Here is a 16,957-nt window from a genome sequence, read left to right as displayed (position 1 = left end):
AGTTTGTACCTTCAGACACATACAATTATACAAAAAATGGAACACTTTGCCTACCCGGCATGCAGGGCTGCTGAATCAAGTGCACCTACCGCCAAGAGCGCAAGACTACTTAAAAAAAGTAGGAACGCAAGGTTTTATCGTTGGGTTTTTTATAGAAATGTTTGACGATCGACCGGTCAATCGACCGGTTGGTGACCACTGACTTAGGCTATATCACAGGACATACTTCACAAGACATGGTTAGACAGACATATTGGTTTACTGTAGATAGGCCTAGGTCCTACAGTGCATGGCAGTCATGCATTAGGCTTGATACGATCTTAACTGGTAGCAGGACTATACGTAATTCAATATTACAGTCTATTTACCACCTGTTTTATGATTCTTTATTTCCGTCCTGTGGCTATTCATGGAGTTTGTGTGATGGGGCACTTTTTGCCAAAGCCCTTTTACATGACGACATACAATGTGTGTGTGTGTGTGTGTGTGTGTGTGTGTGTGTGTGTGTGTGCGCGTGTGTGTGTGTGTGTGTGTGTGTGTGTGTGTGTGTGTGTGTGTGTGTGTGTGTGTGTGTGTGTGTGTGTGTGTGTGTGTGTGTGTGTGTGTGTGTGTGCTCCATTAGAGCTTCATTTGTCCAACTGAAGGCCTCTCAACCCTATAGGATGAAGGTATGAGCATTCCTCCCATATAGAAGTAGATGACACTAAAGCCAATATCAGTTTTCTGTTGTCTGTAGACAACAGCCTAGCCCCCCCACCCCTGTGTAGCCTAGGTCTAAACCACTGGAGAGAATTGGTTTCAGCGATGAGTGCAAAGAGCCACTAATGGCATTTGTGTGCTACTGTTTGACGGTCATGGACCCATACCTCTGTAGTCAGTGTTTCCCCTGCATTCATTTAGCACCGCAGCTGCTAATTATTATGCATTTTTTCAACTACATTTTCGGGATGGAAAAACGCATTCAGTGTAAACTTAAATGACTAAAACCAGTCAAAGTATGTAGAAAAGATAATTGATGTATATATGTTTTATTCATATAATCTTTGAGAACTAGAAATCACCCAAATAAAAGCTAGGCAGTCAGGGAGAATTGAAAATGATGAATTTAATAGTATTTTTGGCATGGCTGGATTACGGACTTGGAACGCCAGGTACATGCCCAAGGGCCTCGATGTGGGTCCCCGTTGGTTTTGTTATAATGTTTGTGCATAAAAACACATAATTAGCCATGGCAAAATGCATAGAATTGCAGGAAATTAGATTTCACTCTGCAAAATCTTCTCTCAGCTCCATGGAAAAATGTATAGAAGAGCTAATTTGCTAATTCTTCTCTCTACCGATTTAAGCTGCGCTGCCCAAACCCGCCTCTCCCCCTTCCAAGACCGTTGCCACCTCAGCAATGTTTTTTTTTAGGGGAAACACTATTTTTTTCTTTCAAATGCGTTGGTCAGGGTATAATGAACTGAAAATTGTACCCAAAAGGTAGGTTGCGTCCCAAATGGCACCCTATTCCCTATATATTGCACTACTTTTGAACAGGGCCTATATAGGTATTAGGTAATGTAGGGTGCAATTTAGAATACAGCCTGGCATTCCGAGACACTGAGGGGAGGATTTGATAAGACATCTCCAGTTATGAACTTTGAAAGTTTTGATTTAGACAAGTGCTTAGAAAAGCATATTGCAAATCCTGTGCACAAATCTGTTTACATCCCTGTAAACGTGTAACCACGCCAGCCCAGTACCTCCATATCTGGCTTCTTCACCTGCGGGATCGTCTGAGGGGGAGAGGAGTGCGGAGGAGTATTTCTGTCTGTAATAAAGCCCTTTTGTGGGGATAAACTCATTTTGATTGTCTGGGACTTGGCTCCCCGGTGGGTGTACCTGGCTCCTAAGTGGGTGGGCCTATACCCTCCCAGGCCCACCCATGGCTGCTCCCCTCCCCAGTCATGTGAAATCCATAGATTAGGGCCTGATTAATTTATTTCAAATGACTGATTTCCTTCAATGAACTGTAGCTCAGTAAAATCTTTGACATTGTTGCATGTTGCGTTTATATTTTGGTTCTTTGGATTTATCTAGAATTTCATCAGTCCAGAATTGTTTTTATTTTTACACGACACACCCTGAAAAGTTTCAACAGGCACATGCTTTATAATAACAATTGCACATTTTTGGACATAATGGAATAATGAACAAATAAATCAACAACGTTCACCTTTGTTCTCGACTCCTCTGCTGTTAAAACAAAGCACTGTTCCATCTCTGGCTTGGTAATGAGGAGGAGTGTTCCAGTGTCTCTGCTGCCCCACAGTCCCACTGATTAGCTTTGATTTGTTGTCATAGGGATGATGTAAGGCTGCTGTATCTCATGCATACGTAATGTGCAGATTTGTTTTCATTACAGGTATTATGGGTATAAATGCCACAGCTGTCAGGATAGCCATGCAGCTGCATCATTACTGCCTAAAGTGTTGCGGCTCAGCGCGGTGACCCCAATTTCACAAAGCACACACGGTGGTACACAGCACGTCAGTTGTCCCAGTTAGTCTCCGACTGGCTTGGAAATGATAACAGGTTGCCATTTCAATCAGCGACTTTGCCATTTCACTTCTGGTGGGTCACACTGTCGGCCGTTTCTTATCAGTCTAGTGTTATTTTTAATGGGAAGTGTTAAACTGGTTAAATTACAACTTCAGGGTTACAGTATATGGAGCCTATCTATGAGTGCGGCTCTTCTATGCCAGAACTGAGGTGTGTGTCGCGGTGTCTTCGGTGTGTGTCAGTGTGTCGCTAAAGTGCCTGAGCCATCATTCCATGCCCAGAGGCCTGCCCACGGCCGAGCTTCCACAAACCTACAGAGACATGGAGACAGGAGAGCACAGAGATGCCTTCTTTATAGGATCCTAATAAGAGCCAGGAGCTGTGGAGGTGACTGGTGAGTGGACCTGTCACCTCAGAGCACGAGTGTGTGCCAAATGGCTCCCTATTCCCTATAGTGTACTACATTTGGCCAGAGCTAGTACAGTACACTAGTATACTATATAGGCAACAGGGTGCCATTTGGGACGCATACCCCTTGTTGTGCCAGCTCTGTGATGACTAAACTGCACAGCCTCAGGTAAAAGAGCCTGGCAGCATTAAACACAGTCAAGGCAGGTTCTGCCTGAGAGCACCGCTAGCTAGCTCCCAGCTTTCTCTATTTCTCTCTCCCTCTCTCGCTAACTAGCTCCCAGCTTTCTCTCTTTCTCTCTCCTAATCTCTCCCCCCTCTCTCTCTCCCCCTCTCGCTCCATACTCAGTGAATAGCACAGCCTACATGTTTGTTTGACATGCTTCTTACTGAATGATCCTTCCTAAGGCGCCATAACCATGATTCATGTCCATTTTCGTAAGGGGCACAGGTCACTCCTCCCAGGAGCAGGGGTCATCTAATTAAAGCTCCTGTCACATCGAAAGAGATGCATTAAGAGACGCATTAACCATATCTACATGTACATACTACCTCAATCAGCCTAACTAACCGGTGTCTGTATGTAGCCTGTCACGTTCCTGACCTATTTCTGTTAGTTTGTTGTATGTGTTAGTTGGTCAGGACGTGAGTTTGGGTGGGCATTCTATGTTTTCTGTTTCTATGTTGGTTTAAGGGTTGCCTGGTATGGCTCTCAATTAGAGGCAGGTGTTTGGCGTTTCCTCTAATTGAGAGTCATATTTAGGTAGGTTGTTTCACAGTGTTCGTTGTGGGTGGTTGTCTCCTGTGTCAGTGTTTGTCGCACCATACGGGACTGTTCGGTTTGTTTGTACATCGTTTTTTTTGTGTAGTCTATTTTCCCTGTTCGTGCGTTCTTCGTGTTATATGTAAGTTCGTATAGTTCAGGTTTGTCTACATTTGTTTTGTTATTTTGTTAATTATTTCAAGTGGTTTCGTTTCGTGGTTTTCCCGTCTTGTTTTATTAAAATTATGTCATTTCACAACGCTGCGCCTTGGTTCAATCCATGCTCCTCCTCTTCGGATGAAGAGGAGGAGGACTACCGTTACATAGCCTCGCTACTTTTATAGCCTCACTACTGTTTTTCACTCTTTTTACTGTTGTTTTTATTTCTTTACTTACCTATTGTTCACCTAATATATTTTTTTGAACTATTGGTTAGAGCCTGTAAGTAAGCATTTCACTGTAAGGTGCACCTGTTGTATTCGGCGCACGTGACAAATAAACTTTGATTTGATTTGATTAATATGTCCTCTAGTATAGCTTGGATATAGACTGGCTAGAAGGACACTCCCGTCAGTGTCAAATGTTAGTCTATATTCTACAAACTGTCCTGTTTTACAGGTAGCATGTTTATCTCCCCTCCCCCTGGATGGACGGCCCCACCGTCAACAACACGCATTAGCGATCACACAGATAATAGCCAATGTCACATTGAAGGCAATTAAGCCCAGATAAGACTTCAGAGGCTATCAAATTTGCAATTGCCATGAATGCAGTGAATGCTCGGGTGTGGAGATAGCTAGGAGATCACAGCCAATGAAAAGGGACCGGTAGGTAGTACACCAGAGTATACAGGAAGGATGGACCATTTGAGAGAGGATCTGCCTGGAGATAAAATGCTCTGCCCAAAGACTCCCCAGACAGACAGTGTGTAATGATGATTTACTTTGCGTCTGTGCTTCAATCCCCACCAGCCTCTAGCCCTGCTGCTGTTGACTCTCGTCTGGTCCAGACCCCAGCTCCAGCACAATCACAGGTTGCGTCCTAAATAGCAGCCTATTCCCTTATAGTTCAATACTTTTGACCAGAGCCCAGTACACTATATAGGGAAGAGAGTTTGCTTTGGGACTCAGCCACAGACAGGACAAAGGTAGTGATTGCTCCTCAGAGGCAGGTGGATCTTTAGAGCTTTAGAGGAGCCACTGATGGAGCGGCCTGTCACGGCCCGGTAATAAAGGGCTCCCTGATGGATGCAGGTCGCAGCATCGCCCCGGCCCAAACCCTCCATTTGGCCTGATTGCTGCTGAGCCTGGTTCCGATGTGGGAGCCCGCCAGGGCCCGTATTCACTATGCATCTCAGAGTAGGAGTGCTGATCTCGGATATTTTTTTTTCTGTGGCTCAGTTGGTAGAGCATGGTGCACGCAACACCAGGGATTATGGGTTCGATTCCCCACTCGGGCTACCTATATGAAAACTGGATGCATGACTGTAAGTTGCTTTGGATAAAAGTGTCTGCTAAATTGGCAAATATTATATACACTGAGTGTATAAAACATTAACAACACCTTCCTAATATTGAGTTGGTGGACCATTCTTGATACACAAACTGATGAGAGTGAAAAGCCAAACAGCATTGCAGTTCTTGAAACAAGCTGGTGCGCCTGGCACCTACTAACATTCCCCGCTCAATGGCATTGACATTTTTTGTCTTTCCCATTCACCTTCTGAATGGCAGACATTCACAATCCATGTCTCAATTGTCTCAAGGCTTAAAAATCCTTCTTTAACCTGTCTCCTCCCCTTCATCTACACTGGTTTGAAGTTGATTTAACAGGTGACATCACCTGGTCAGTCTATGTCATGGAGAAAGCAGGTATTCCTAATGTTTTGTACACTCAGTGTATGTTACTTTGAGACACTTTGAATATGGTCCCTGGTCAGGTCTGGGAGGGCTACCTGGAAACAGTGGTGCAGTAAATGACAGTAACTGGTAAAGAATGCGGTGTCGTAAACAGTGGCGTTGATGTGACGCTGACATGCTTTGTACTGCAGTTATACTGAGAACATGGTGGGGTTTGCAGTAGCACCAGCTGCATGCATTTACTCACATTGAGCATGCGGCTGGTGTTACATTTCACTCCGATTTGAGTCGTTAGATCATTTTTGTCCTTTAATAATGTGTTTATTGTATTCCAATTAGGTTTCACCAGTTAGTTTTCAACTCTGAAATCAAGGTCACTCTTTATCAGGGCCTAAAATTAACACCCACCACCTGCCAAATGTGGGTAGATTTTGGCATTGGTGGGCATTGAATACAAATAGTCAAGTATGATCACATTTATTGAAAAATAAATTCTGCAATAGCTGTTTTTCAAAGTATTTCCACCGTTTTGTTTCATAGCTGGTAAATGAATCGCGGAAAGTCAAAGAACTACAAATCCTATGTTGCCTATTTCATCTCGCGCTGCAATGCTGCCTGACTGCGGGCTGTGTTGAGTGAAAGATTCCTTTTTAGAAGCTCTGCGCACAGGCATAAAAGTTGGTCTAATTTGTTTGATGTTACAACTGCTAGGGAAGAGAAAACGCTTCTACTAGTCAGACTCAATCTCACAGGCACAAACATGACCTGAGTCTCGCTACCACGGTAACCTCCCACCCTTAAAGGTAAACACTTTTGTCTCATCTGTGATATTTTAAAAAGACTCGGATCACAAAAAGACTCAGGTCGTTGGTGTAATTTTAGCGGCAAATGTTTTTATTTTGGCTGGTAAAAAATCTGGGTGGCTGGTAGATTTTTAAATCTACCTTCCACAGTGGCTGGTGAACCAAAAAGTAAATTTTATGCTTTGCTCTTACCCATTCCTAACTGCAGCTTGAAAATCAGTTTTTTTTCCTGGATCAAAATGGGGCTTAGGTGGTGGGTGTGGCGGTTGAGTGGCAATGGGCGTAGCCAATGGGCGTAGCTAATGGTGCGGTTGCCGACCTGAACATTTTAGAGGCCCACCTGTTGGCAGCAGTGATAAAATGTAGCTGTTTAAAAATAATGTCCTGCAATTGTACACATTTTACCATGTGGCGGAGACAACTTTTTTAGATATATATTTTTTTTTTTACTTAGGTGGACGCTCAAGACTTTTCTATGCAGAAAAAAAACCATTCAAATCCCAGTATATAAACATTTCAGCTGTTGAAATGGGGGGAATGATATCAATGTCAATGCAGCGGCTTATAGACAGCAGTATTCATAGGAAAACAAATGAGAGTCAGTGATTCACAGGCCCATTATTTATAACAGAACATTGTGCACTGAATTAAATGTTTAACGTAGGCTGCTGGGGCATTGAAAGGGCACCTGTTAACAGCCTGTGCAGACATTGCAGATGTAACAGATGTCTCCTGGCTGGCTAGTGCTCTGTATCTGTCTTGCTGGTACTGCTGCACACTGAACAGAACAGAGCTACATTACAGTATAGTATGAACCAGCAACCAGTCATATGGGTCCTGGTCAAAAGTAGTGCACTATATAGGGAATAAGGTGCCATTTGGGTAATATCCTTACACTTACATCTCTCCTTGCCTGGCAGAAACATGACCAAAGTGTAGGCTAGCCTACTAAAGGGGTGTGGGGATGGTGTGTAAAAGACATCACGCCGCTTGCTTAGCGAGTACCACTTCCTCCCGATTCAGCACATACCTGGTGCAAACTCGGGACCTCTGCCTTGCTAGCACACGTGACCACCCTCCTGAAGCTTCTTACCAGTCAGCGCCATGAGAAAAGATAGCTATTCAGACACTTCAGGCTGAGGAGTAAGTTTCACACATCCCCATGTGCAACAGGTGCACTCCTTAGTATGCAAATATATTGCAGACTTTGGAGAAGAGAGAAGTCAGCCAAGCAGTGTTTGTGTGAAAGGAGTGAAATTAAAATGAATTGAAATGAGTTATAGTGCAAAAGAGGGGAGAGGGGGTGGAGTGGAGGAGGAGAAAGAGTAGGGAGAAGGAGCGTTGGTGGAGGGGTCTCCTTGGTTAATAATGAGTAATGAGATATTCCATCATTTCTCTCCTTCCCTCCCCCTCTCTTGACTCTCCCTCGTTCCATTTCACCACATGTATTGCTCAACTAGGTTGGAACCACAGAACTAAAGGCATCATTCCAGGATTAGAACATCCTCCCTTTCAACCAATATGCTGTAGCATTTCTGCCCACAGTATGATGGTAATACAACCTTTGCAAGGGAATTAGAGAAGTAAGCATGTTCACGGTAGCAGAGTGGTTTCTGCAGGGGGTCAGAAGTTGCCTCTGGTTTTGAGTTTAGCGTTAAATCAAATCAGCATAGATTGCGACCATTACCAGATTTCATATGAATGAAATGGTTAGATTGTTCTTGCTTCCGATGCCACCACAGAAGTAAATAATATTGTGTGTGCCTTTGTGTGTTCGTTCATGTATGGTGGCATTAGTTTTGACTTCATTACGTCTTGGCAGTACATTATGTGGCTGGACGGGTTTGTATTTAATCAGAGGGACTGCCATCATTATTAATAACTGGAAGAGAGAGGGGGGGGAGGGGGGTGCTGATCAGAATGCAGGGTAATAACTTACTGTAGTCCAGGCCTTGCACTGCCCTTAGGGGGGATAGCCCCCCCGTATGTGGAGCCATATTCCCCTGGCTCCTCATGTACATGCTGAGGTAATGTACATACAGAATACCAGCAGCATCCCCCAGTTGAGGAAGAAGGGCCCTATATAATCTGCGTTGTGGCGAACGCAGACAGATTCACGTAGTCTAGACATTAAAACAGAATTCAGATTTATTGAAACAATTAATTGGAAATCAACTTAATGCATTGAACTCATTAGAAAAGGCATACATTTGCTAAAGTTAATCATAAGACATGAACAAAATGCATCAGTGATTTGTATTTTCCTGCAACTTTCTGAAACAGCACAGGAATGCCCATCTGTTTGTCTCTGTGTGTTATCAAGGCACAAGGCGAGACACAAATGCAGACACAGGAGGCAGATGGTTGGAGTCTTACAATGTTTAATAATCCAAAGGGGTAGGCAAGAGAATGGTCGTGGACAGGCAAAAAGGTCAAAACCAGATCAGAATCCAGGAGGTACAGAGTGGCAGACATGCTCGTGGTAAAGGCAGGCAGAATGGTCAGGCAGGCGGGTACAAAGTCCAGAAACAGGCAAGGGTCAAAACCGGGAGGACTAGAAAAAGGAGACTGCAAAAAGCAGGAGAACGGGAAAAAACGCTGGATGACTTGGAAACATACAAGACGAACTGGCACAGAGAGACAGGAAACACAGGGATAAATACACTGGGGAAAATAAGCGAAATCTGGAGGGGGTGGAGACAAGGACAGGTGAAACAGATCAGGGCGTAATGTGTGTGTGTGTGTGTGCGCGTGCGCATATGTCTACACTACCGGTCAAAAGTTTTAGAACACCTACTCATTCAAGGGTTTTTCTTTATTTTTTTTAAAATGTTCTACATTGTAGAAAAATAACACATATGGAATCATGTAGTAACCAAAAAAGTGTTAAACAAATCCAAATATATTTTATATAGCCACCCTTTGCCTTGATGACAACTTTGCACACTCTTGGCATTCTTGGCACTGTTCCTAGGCCGTCATTGAAATAAGAATTTGTTCTTAACTGACTTGCCTAGTTAAATAAAGGTAAAATAAAATAAAAAATTATCTCAACCAGCTTCACCTGGAATGCTTTTCCAAAAGTCTTGAAGGAGTTCCTACATATGCTGAGTACTTGTTGGCTGCATTTCCTTCACTCTGCGGTTTTGGGGATTGTGGAGGCCAGGTCATCTAATGCAGCACCCCATCATACTCCTTCTTGGTAAAATAGCCCTTACACAGCCTGGAGGTGTGTTGGGTCATTGTGCTGTTGAAAAACAAATGATAGTCCCACTAAGCCCAAACCAGATGGGATGGCGTATCGCTGCAGAATGCTGTGGTAGCCATGCTGGTTAAGTGTCCCTTGAATTCTAAATAAACCACTTACAGTGTCAACAGCAAAGCACCCCCACACCATAACACCTCCTCCATGCTCTACGGTGGGAAATACACATGCGGAGATCATCCGTTCACTCACACCGCGTCTCACAAAGACACGGCGGTTGGAACCAAAAATTACGAAATGTAAAAAATAGTCAAATTAAAGAAAAACCTTTGAATGACTAGGTGTTCTAAAACTTTTGGCCGGTAGTGTACATGTGTAGCTGTTAGCGATGATGATAACCATGTTCTGGTAGAAATGGAAAGGCCTTCCCAAAAACCTCCTCAATTAAATGTTAACTGCAAAGTAGCATATGCCTACCTGGCAGAATGATGTCTTAATTATTTGCATCAATCCAGTAGCCATTTGTTTAGCAAACTGCAATCACATGAGCGCTACAGAAACATTGCTAACCAAACAACGGTCTCTTGCTGGTGCGCACTTTGATTTTTCCCAGACCTCAAAGTGGTCTCCTGATGTGGTTTAAGCATTGTTGTTGACTTAGAACGTCCGGTTTTGTTGTTTTTCTTTTAAAAAAAGTGTGATTTTGAGAGCAAAAATATGAAAACTTAAACCTGGAAAAACAAAATGGAGAAAATGTAATTTGGGGTAAAACTTAACGGAATGAGGCAAAACATGTAACAGATTTTATAGATCGCTAAAGATGTATCGGTTTGCAGTGAGCTTGTAAGTCAATGCTTTGTTAGCTCATGCTTTATTGATAATGAGAAGCAATATGTGCATTCTTTGAAACATCACTAATACAGACAGTAGGCTACAGGTGTAGGATCTTTTTTTGATCACCCAGCACAGCATGAAATGCAAACATTTAGTATATTCAATGTTTATAAATGCTTATACATTTTGTAATTTCCACTTAAAAATGTCAGACTTGATTTGCTCTAAAAATTGAAAATGTATCAACCCCTGCAAAAATGTCCATTAATTATAATCCACACAATAACTCACATTTCCTGTTGATGCAGGATTATTTTCCTGCTGTGAGAAACTGGTCAAATTAAGATCCTATATCTGTATATGTAAGAGGATTTAGGACAGTAGCATCCAACGCTTGTCAATATGAAATTTGGCCCCAGAAATATAAAATATTATCCACCCAACACAAGCAGTAGCGAGGGGCAACAACCGAAGTTAGAAGCGGAAGCCTTTTTGTATTCGGTTCTTCATTGATATTCGGATGCTATGTGAGTGAGGGCTGTAAACAATGAGCAGCAGCACCGAGCAGAATGGCACCCTGGACGTGTTGCAGAGAGACAGGCACAGTCACAGCATTCCTAATGAGGCAGGCTGAACCTGCATAGCCTGCAGAGTACCGCCTCTGTACTGCACTGAGCTGTACTCTGCTGTGCTGCACGCTGGCTGTATCCACCTCTGTGTCAGTGTGTGTGCCTCTCTGCCTGCCTGCGCAACCCCAGCAGCTGTGTGTGTGTGTCTGTGGGTATGTGGGCGTGCAGCAGGGGCTCAGCCGGTCACTGGCCCTGGGTTGGCCTGCATGGGAATATTAACATGATTTATTTCTCATCTCTCACACAGCAGAGCTGCAAGCTGAGAAAGAGCCAAACTCCTCCTCTTCCCCTGCCACTCAGGAGCTGATGACAAGGCTGGGCTTCTTACTGGGAGAAGGGATCCCAGGCACGGCTCGCATACCTATGGAAGACAAGAATGAAAAAAAGGTATTTCATTTCCCCGGCAGCTGCTGCAGCGGCCGCACAACCAGAGATAGAGAGATAGAAGGAGGGAGGGGAGGGGAGAGTGTGTGAAAAGAAAGGAAAGAAGAAAGGATGCTTTTTTTGGTGCAGTTTGTCTTTGCCTTGGTTCTTTGGACTTGGATTAAAGTCTCACTACTACCACGGGAATGATACTAATTGCAGCAGATAAGGGTAACTCTAACCTCAACATGTTCTCAGATGTGTTTTGTGTGTGCACAAAGTCAATGTTTGGTTAAGTAATCTACTGTAGTGTGTTGGTGTATGAGCCTGAGGTATCCAGTGTGATGGTCTTAGGGTAACTTGAGTGGCTCTTGCAGGGGCACTTGAGTATGTAATACGAGTGTACGTGCTTACGTCCAGAAATAGAGTTATGTCAAGTCTTCGGCTCAGTTTGTTTTGCTCTGCTAATTAGTCCGGGGCTCAGCGTAAGAGCAGAGCACTCCTTTGATTTCCCTCTACACGCATCACGCTTCTTTGGCACATTTTGGGCCAGAATCATTCATTTAAGTCACTTTAAGCTTATATTCCATGAATCATCTTCATTCATCGAGATGTCAAGGTGAAAAACCCAAGAAATCAGTGCAACAATGGGTTTGGGCTGTTTTTTGTCAAGCAGCAGCCTTGAAGGATGTTCTTCTCTGTGCTTCAGAGAGAAACACCTGGAGGCGTTGATCGTCTGTTAACTATTCGCTCTCCCATTTACTTCTACACAGCTGTTTTACTATCGAAGTTTAAACGCGTCGTCTGTTTATTCTGCCCTAGAGTAAATGCCATTAAACTATTATGTCATCAGCGTGGTATGTTGTCTGGTGTTAGTTGCCTTAGCCGTTTCTCCACATTGCATGGGCTGTAATCATTAGGCAACAAACGGAAGAAAACAGACTGAAACAGGAAGGAATACCCAGACTTGTCCAAGAAGAGACGCTCATTTTTGTTTTCCCGTTGCAAGTTTTTTCTTTTGTGTGCCCTTATCAATATGGCCATGACCTGAATTTAGCTGGCGTTGTTCTCCAGAGAGCTAAGTTGTGATGTAGATGGGAAACGATGAGGAAGAGTTAGCCATTTGGTGAGGAACTGTTTGCAGGCTGCAGGGCTTCATCCCAAATGGCACCCTATTCCCTATATAGTTCAATACTTTTGACCAGAGCCCATAGCCCAAAGTTAGTGCAGTAAAAAGGGAATAAGTTGCCATTTGGGACGTAGCCCGTGGATCTCGCCAGGGAGGAGGCATGTAGCACACCGCTAGGCGCTAACGCTAACCCCAGCCATCAAGCCCCCATCCTGACTTATATACATACTGGATGGAGGAGAGGGAGGCAGGCAGCTGAGAGGACAATATAGGGGACAAACCTAGAGTTTGGAGTTATGTCATTAGCACTTGAGTACCAGGAAGAGCATGGTGATCAATCATGGGCTGAGCTCTTCTGGTTTTATTCTCATTGTATGGCCCATATTGCAAGTTGTCATTCAGTTCTTCAAGTCTTGTCTGAAAGTGCTGATCTAGGATCAGTTTAGCCTTTTAGATCATAATGAATCAGATTAGTTTGGAAAGGAGGGATCTGATCCTTGATCAGCACTCCTACTCTGAGATATGAGTTCTGGTCTCATTTTGGACTTGATTTTGCTGTTTTGAAAGCCTCGCTTTGTTTACCGAGCGAGCTCATGCCTTCAGCTTGTGTGTCATGCTCACATGTGAACTGCTTATGTTTGTCCAGGAATTTGCGTTGCTTGCACATGATTCTGGTTATTTGCTTTGGTTAAAAAAAGCTAATTGACTTGGATCATATTTTCCGGTCTGCTCCCATATAAGGAGAAAAGCTCTTTATTCCCATGTGAAAAATATGAACATGTTTTTATTGTTAAACTTTGTAGCTATGAAATTCCATTCATACTAATTGCTGTAGTATTCTTTACTTTGCTCAACCCTCCTCTCTCTGCTCTCTCTCTTCTATCATGTTTTACTATATGATGATGATAATGATGACGACTACAACGAATTCATAGACCTATGTGTTTTTATTAACAATGTATTTCAGGAATACACTGAGTATACCATACATTAGGAACACCTTTATGATATTGAGTTGCCAGGTGTCGCCTGGCACCAACTACCATACCCCGTTCAAAGGCACTTAAATATTTTGTCTTGCCCATTCACCCTCAGAATGGCACACATACACAATCCATGTCTCAGTTGTCTCAAGACTTAAAAATCCTTCTTTAACCTGTCTCCTCCCCTTTATCTACACGGATTGAAGTGCATTTAGCAAGTGACATCAATAAGGGATCATAGCTTTCACCTGGATTCACCTGGTCAGTCTATGTCATGGAAAGAGACATGTTTTGTACACTCAGTGTAGATTTGACTGCCATGTGGGATCAGTGAAGCCAAATAAAATATGTTTCTCCTCCTCCTGCAGTGCTCAGTGACTGGTCAGGGTATCAGTCCCTGCTCCAGTCTGACCAGTAGCACGACGTCCCCCAGCACAGAGAGCCCGTGCTCCACCCTGAACAGCAACGCCAGCCACAGCCTCAGACACAGCAGCAGTGGTCACGGCAGACCTCCCCTGAGTCACTCCAGCCCCTGTGGGACCATCATCAGCCCCAGCTCCACACTCGAAAGCAAGGACAGCGGGATCATAGGTGAGAGACACTTGGACTGCTTGTCAGTCACTCAGTCCCCCCGTCCCGTCCCGTCCCCCCCACACTCTATGTAGTGCACTACTTTTCACCAGGGCCTCTCTGGTCAAAAGTGGTACACTATAGGGAATAGGGTGCCATTTGGGACACAATCTCACTCACTCCGTCATTCAGTCCCCAGCACTCAGCCTTTCATCAGTACTATTCACATTATGCACAATGCCCACAGGAGTGGACCTAGAATGTCCCATGACACTAGCATCATCAACAGGATAACTCTGCATTACCCTGACCACTCCAATCTAGCATTAATAACACATATATACTTATAACCTTCATTTAATCCAACATCTTTGTTTTACCCTTGTATGGATGCTCTGAATGAAAAGTGTACGTGTCAATGTTGTTCCTCTACTTTGTCAGTGTCTGTTTTATCAGTTCTGTATTGAGCTGTTAGTGGTGTTTTAGAGAGTAGTGGTGGTGACAGTTTCAACAGCATGTTGACTTCTCTGTTCGTCTGGTAGCACTGACTTTAGGAGATTTGGGGATTTACACAGGCTGACAGGAAGATGAGTTATCACTGTATTCATTTCCTCTGGGGTTTCTGCTTAAAGGTCTCATGGACAGTGAAACCTACTAGAAATCCATTCAGAAATCTTGAACCTGGGCCTACATAGCCGTTTGTCACGAAAGTCTTTTTTTCTCTGGTTGGTGACGTTCATTTCTCAAGGCTCCAGTTGATTTGGACCAAACTAGGACAAAAGCAGTTAACCTTCTCTTTCTTTCCGAGGTGTCTAACTAGGACATCGAGATTCTATCCCCTATTGTACGGTCACCCAGGTAGACAGATTAGGCCTATATGAAGATAAAAGACAACCTGTTACAATAGCTGATCTAAATGACAAATGGTAAGCTGTTGTCGAGATCGTGGCCCTTTATGTGGCCAAGCCAGACTTGGTTTGTTGGCAGTGATACATTTCCCGAATGCAAATCCTGTGCAAATCCTGTTGACATAATTGATTACTGTGACTTATTTTCCCCCTAGCCCCCAGTGCAATATCACAGCTGCTAAATAATTCATGCTGGCTGTGATATTGTATCTGCCATAGTGAAGCAGCGTGAATAGCGCGTTGCCGTGCCTACCTACTGCCTACATAACTACAGTACCGTCCAGGTTGAGACAGAGAGCTGCATCAAGCATCTCAGAGTAGGAGTGCTGGTCTAGGATCAGCTCCTCTCTGTCCATGTCATTTTATTTATTGTGATCGAAAAGGCAAAACTGATCCTAAATCAGCCCTCCTAGTCTGAGACGCTTGACACATAGGCCTATGGCCCAGACTACTTAAGATCACTGGGACCTACTTCTTCTTCGGTGGAATGAATACTGTAGAACTCTATGCCTCTAGCTGAGTCAAGCAGCCTAAAGGTTTCTTCTTCAAACACATATAATTCTGTTTGGGAGCGAAGGACAAGCTATAACATTGGTCCGGAACATTGCCCCCAGTGAGTAGGGCTTCTGGATTATTTAAAAGGCAGAGAGAGAAGCCAAGTAGCCTGCGTTCCATATGGCACAATATTCCATAGGGCTCTGGTCAAAAGTAGTGCACTATGCAGGGAATAGGGTGCCATTTGGGACGCTGTGTCCGTGAGACTGATTCCCAGCTCTGATGACTACTATTCGGGGCCTTTGAAATGGACTGTGGAAGAAGCAGGATAAGATAAGTCAGGGAATCAATTACTTCGAAAGCCCATATTCATTTGACTGATTTTTTAAACAGCACGTTGGGTGGGATGGTGTGGAGCACTGATGCAGAGTGACATATGAAAACCCTCAGCTGCTGTTGTCGTGTGGGACCCAGGGAAGGGAGGGTATCCGAAAGAGGAGGCTTAAGAGTGTCATAGGAATGGTCATAATCAGTTATTCATGTTGTAAATAATAGTCCTAATCAGTTATTTATGTAGTAAATAATGGTCATAAGCAGTTATTCATGTAGTAAATAATGGTTCTAATCAGTTATTCATGTAGTAAATAATGGTCATAAGCAGTTATTCATGTAGTAAATAATGGTCATAAGCAGTTATTCATGTAGTAAATAATGGTTCTAATCAGTTATTCATGTAGTAAATAATGGTCATAAGCAGTTATTCATGTAGTAAATAATGGTTCTAATCAGTTATTCATGTAGTAAATAATGGTCATAAGCAGTTATTCATGTAGTAAATAATGGTTCTAATCAGTTATTCATGTAGTAAATAATGGTCATAAGCAGTTATTCATGTAGTAAATAATGGTTCTAATCAGTTATTCATGTAGTAAATAATGGTCATAAGCAGTTATTCATGTTGTAAATAATAGTCCTAATCAGTTATTCATGTAGTAAATAATGGTCATAAGCAGTTATTCATGTAGTAAATAATGGTTCTAATCAGTTATTAATGTAGTAAATAATGGTCATAAGCAGTTATTCATGTAGTAAATAATGGTTCTAATCAGTTATTCATGTAGTAAATAATGGTCATAAGCAGTTATTCATGTTGTAAATAATAGTCCTAATCAGTTATTGATGTTGTAAATAATGGTCATAAGATGTTATTCATGTAGTAAATAATGGTCATAAGATGTTATTCATGTAGTAAATAATGGTCATAAGCAGTTATTAATGTAGTAAATAATGGTCATAAGCAGTTATTGATGTTGTAAATAATGGTCATAAGCAGTTATTCATGTAGTAAATAATGGTCATAAGCAGTTATTCATGTTGTAAATAATGGTCATAAGCAGTTATTCATGTTGTAAATAATGGTCGTAAGCAGTTATTCATGTTGTAAATAATGGTCATAAGCAGTTA

At 42.9% G+C, this 16,957-nt stretch overlaps 1 protein-coding gene across 4 annotated transcripts in view; it reads left to right on the top strand.

Annotated features, from left to right (window-relative positions):
- Nucleotides 1-16,957, top strand: part of LOC120064415 (protein TANC1-like) — a 186,182-nt gene that overhangs the window by 105,133 nt on the left and 64,092 nt on the right. For 3 of the 4 annotated variants that reach the window (XM_039014985.1, XM_039014983.1, XM_039014986.1), the window contains 2 exons: nucleotides 11,293-11,432; nucleotides 13,889-14,111. In XM_039014985.1, coding sequence (XP_038870913.1) covers nucleotides 11,293-11,432; nucleotides 13,889-14,111 — 363 coding nt within the window. The remainder of the gene's footprint in view (nucleotides 1-11,292; nucleotides 11,433-13,888; nucleotides 14,112-16,957) is intronic. The other variant, XM_039014984.1, reaches the window with a different exon arrangement.

This window comes from Salvelinus namaycush, chromosome 19 (genome assembly GCF_016432855.1).
Source record: "Salvelinus namaycush isolate Seneca chromosome 19, SaNama_1.0, whole genome shotgun sequence".
Lineage (NCBI taxonomy): Eukaryota > Metazoa > Chordata > Actinopteri > Salmoniformes > Salmonidae > Salvelinus > Salvelinus namaycush.
The sequence above is the reverse complement of the archived record's forward strand: the minus strand, read 5'-3'. Positions and strand labels throughout refer to the sequence as shown.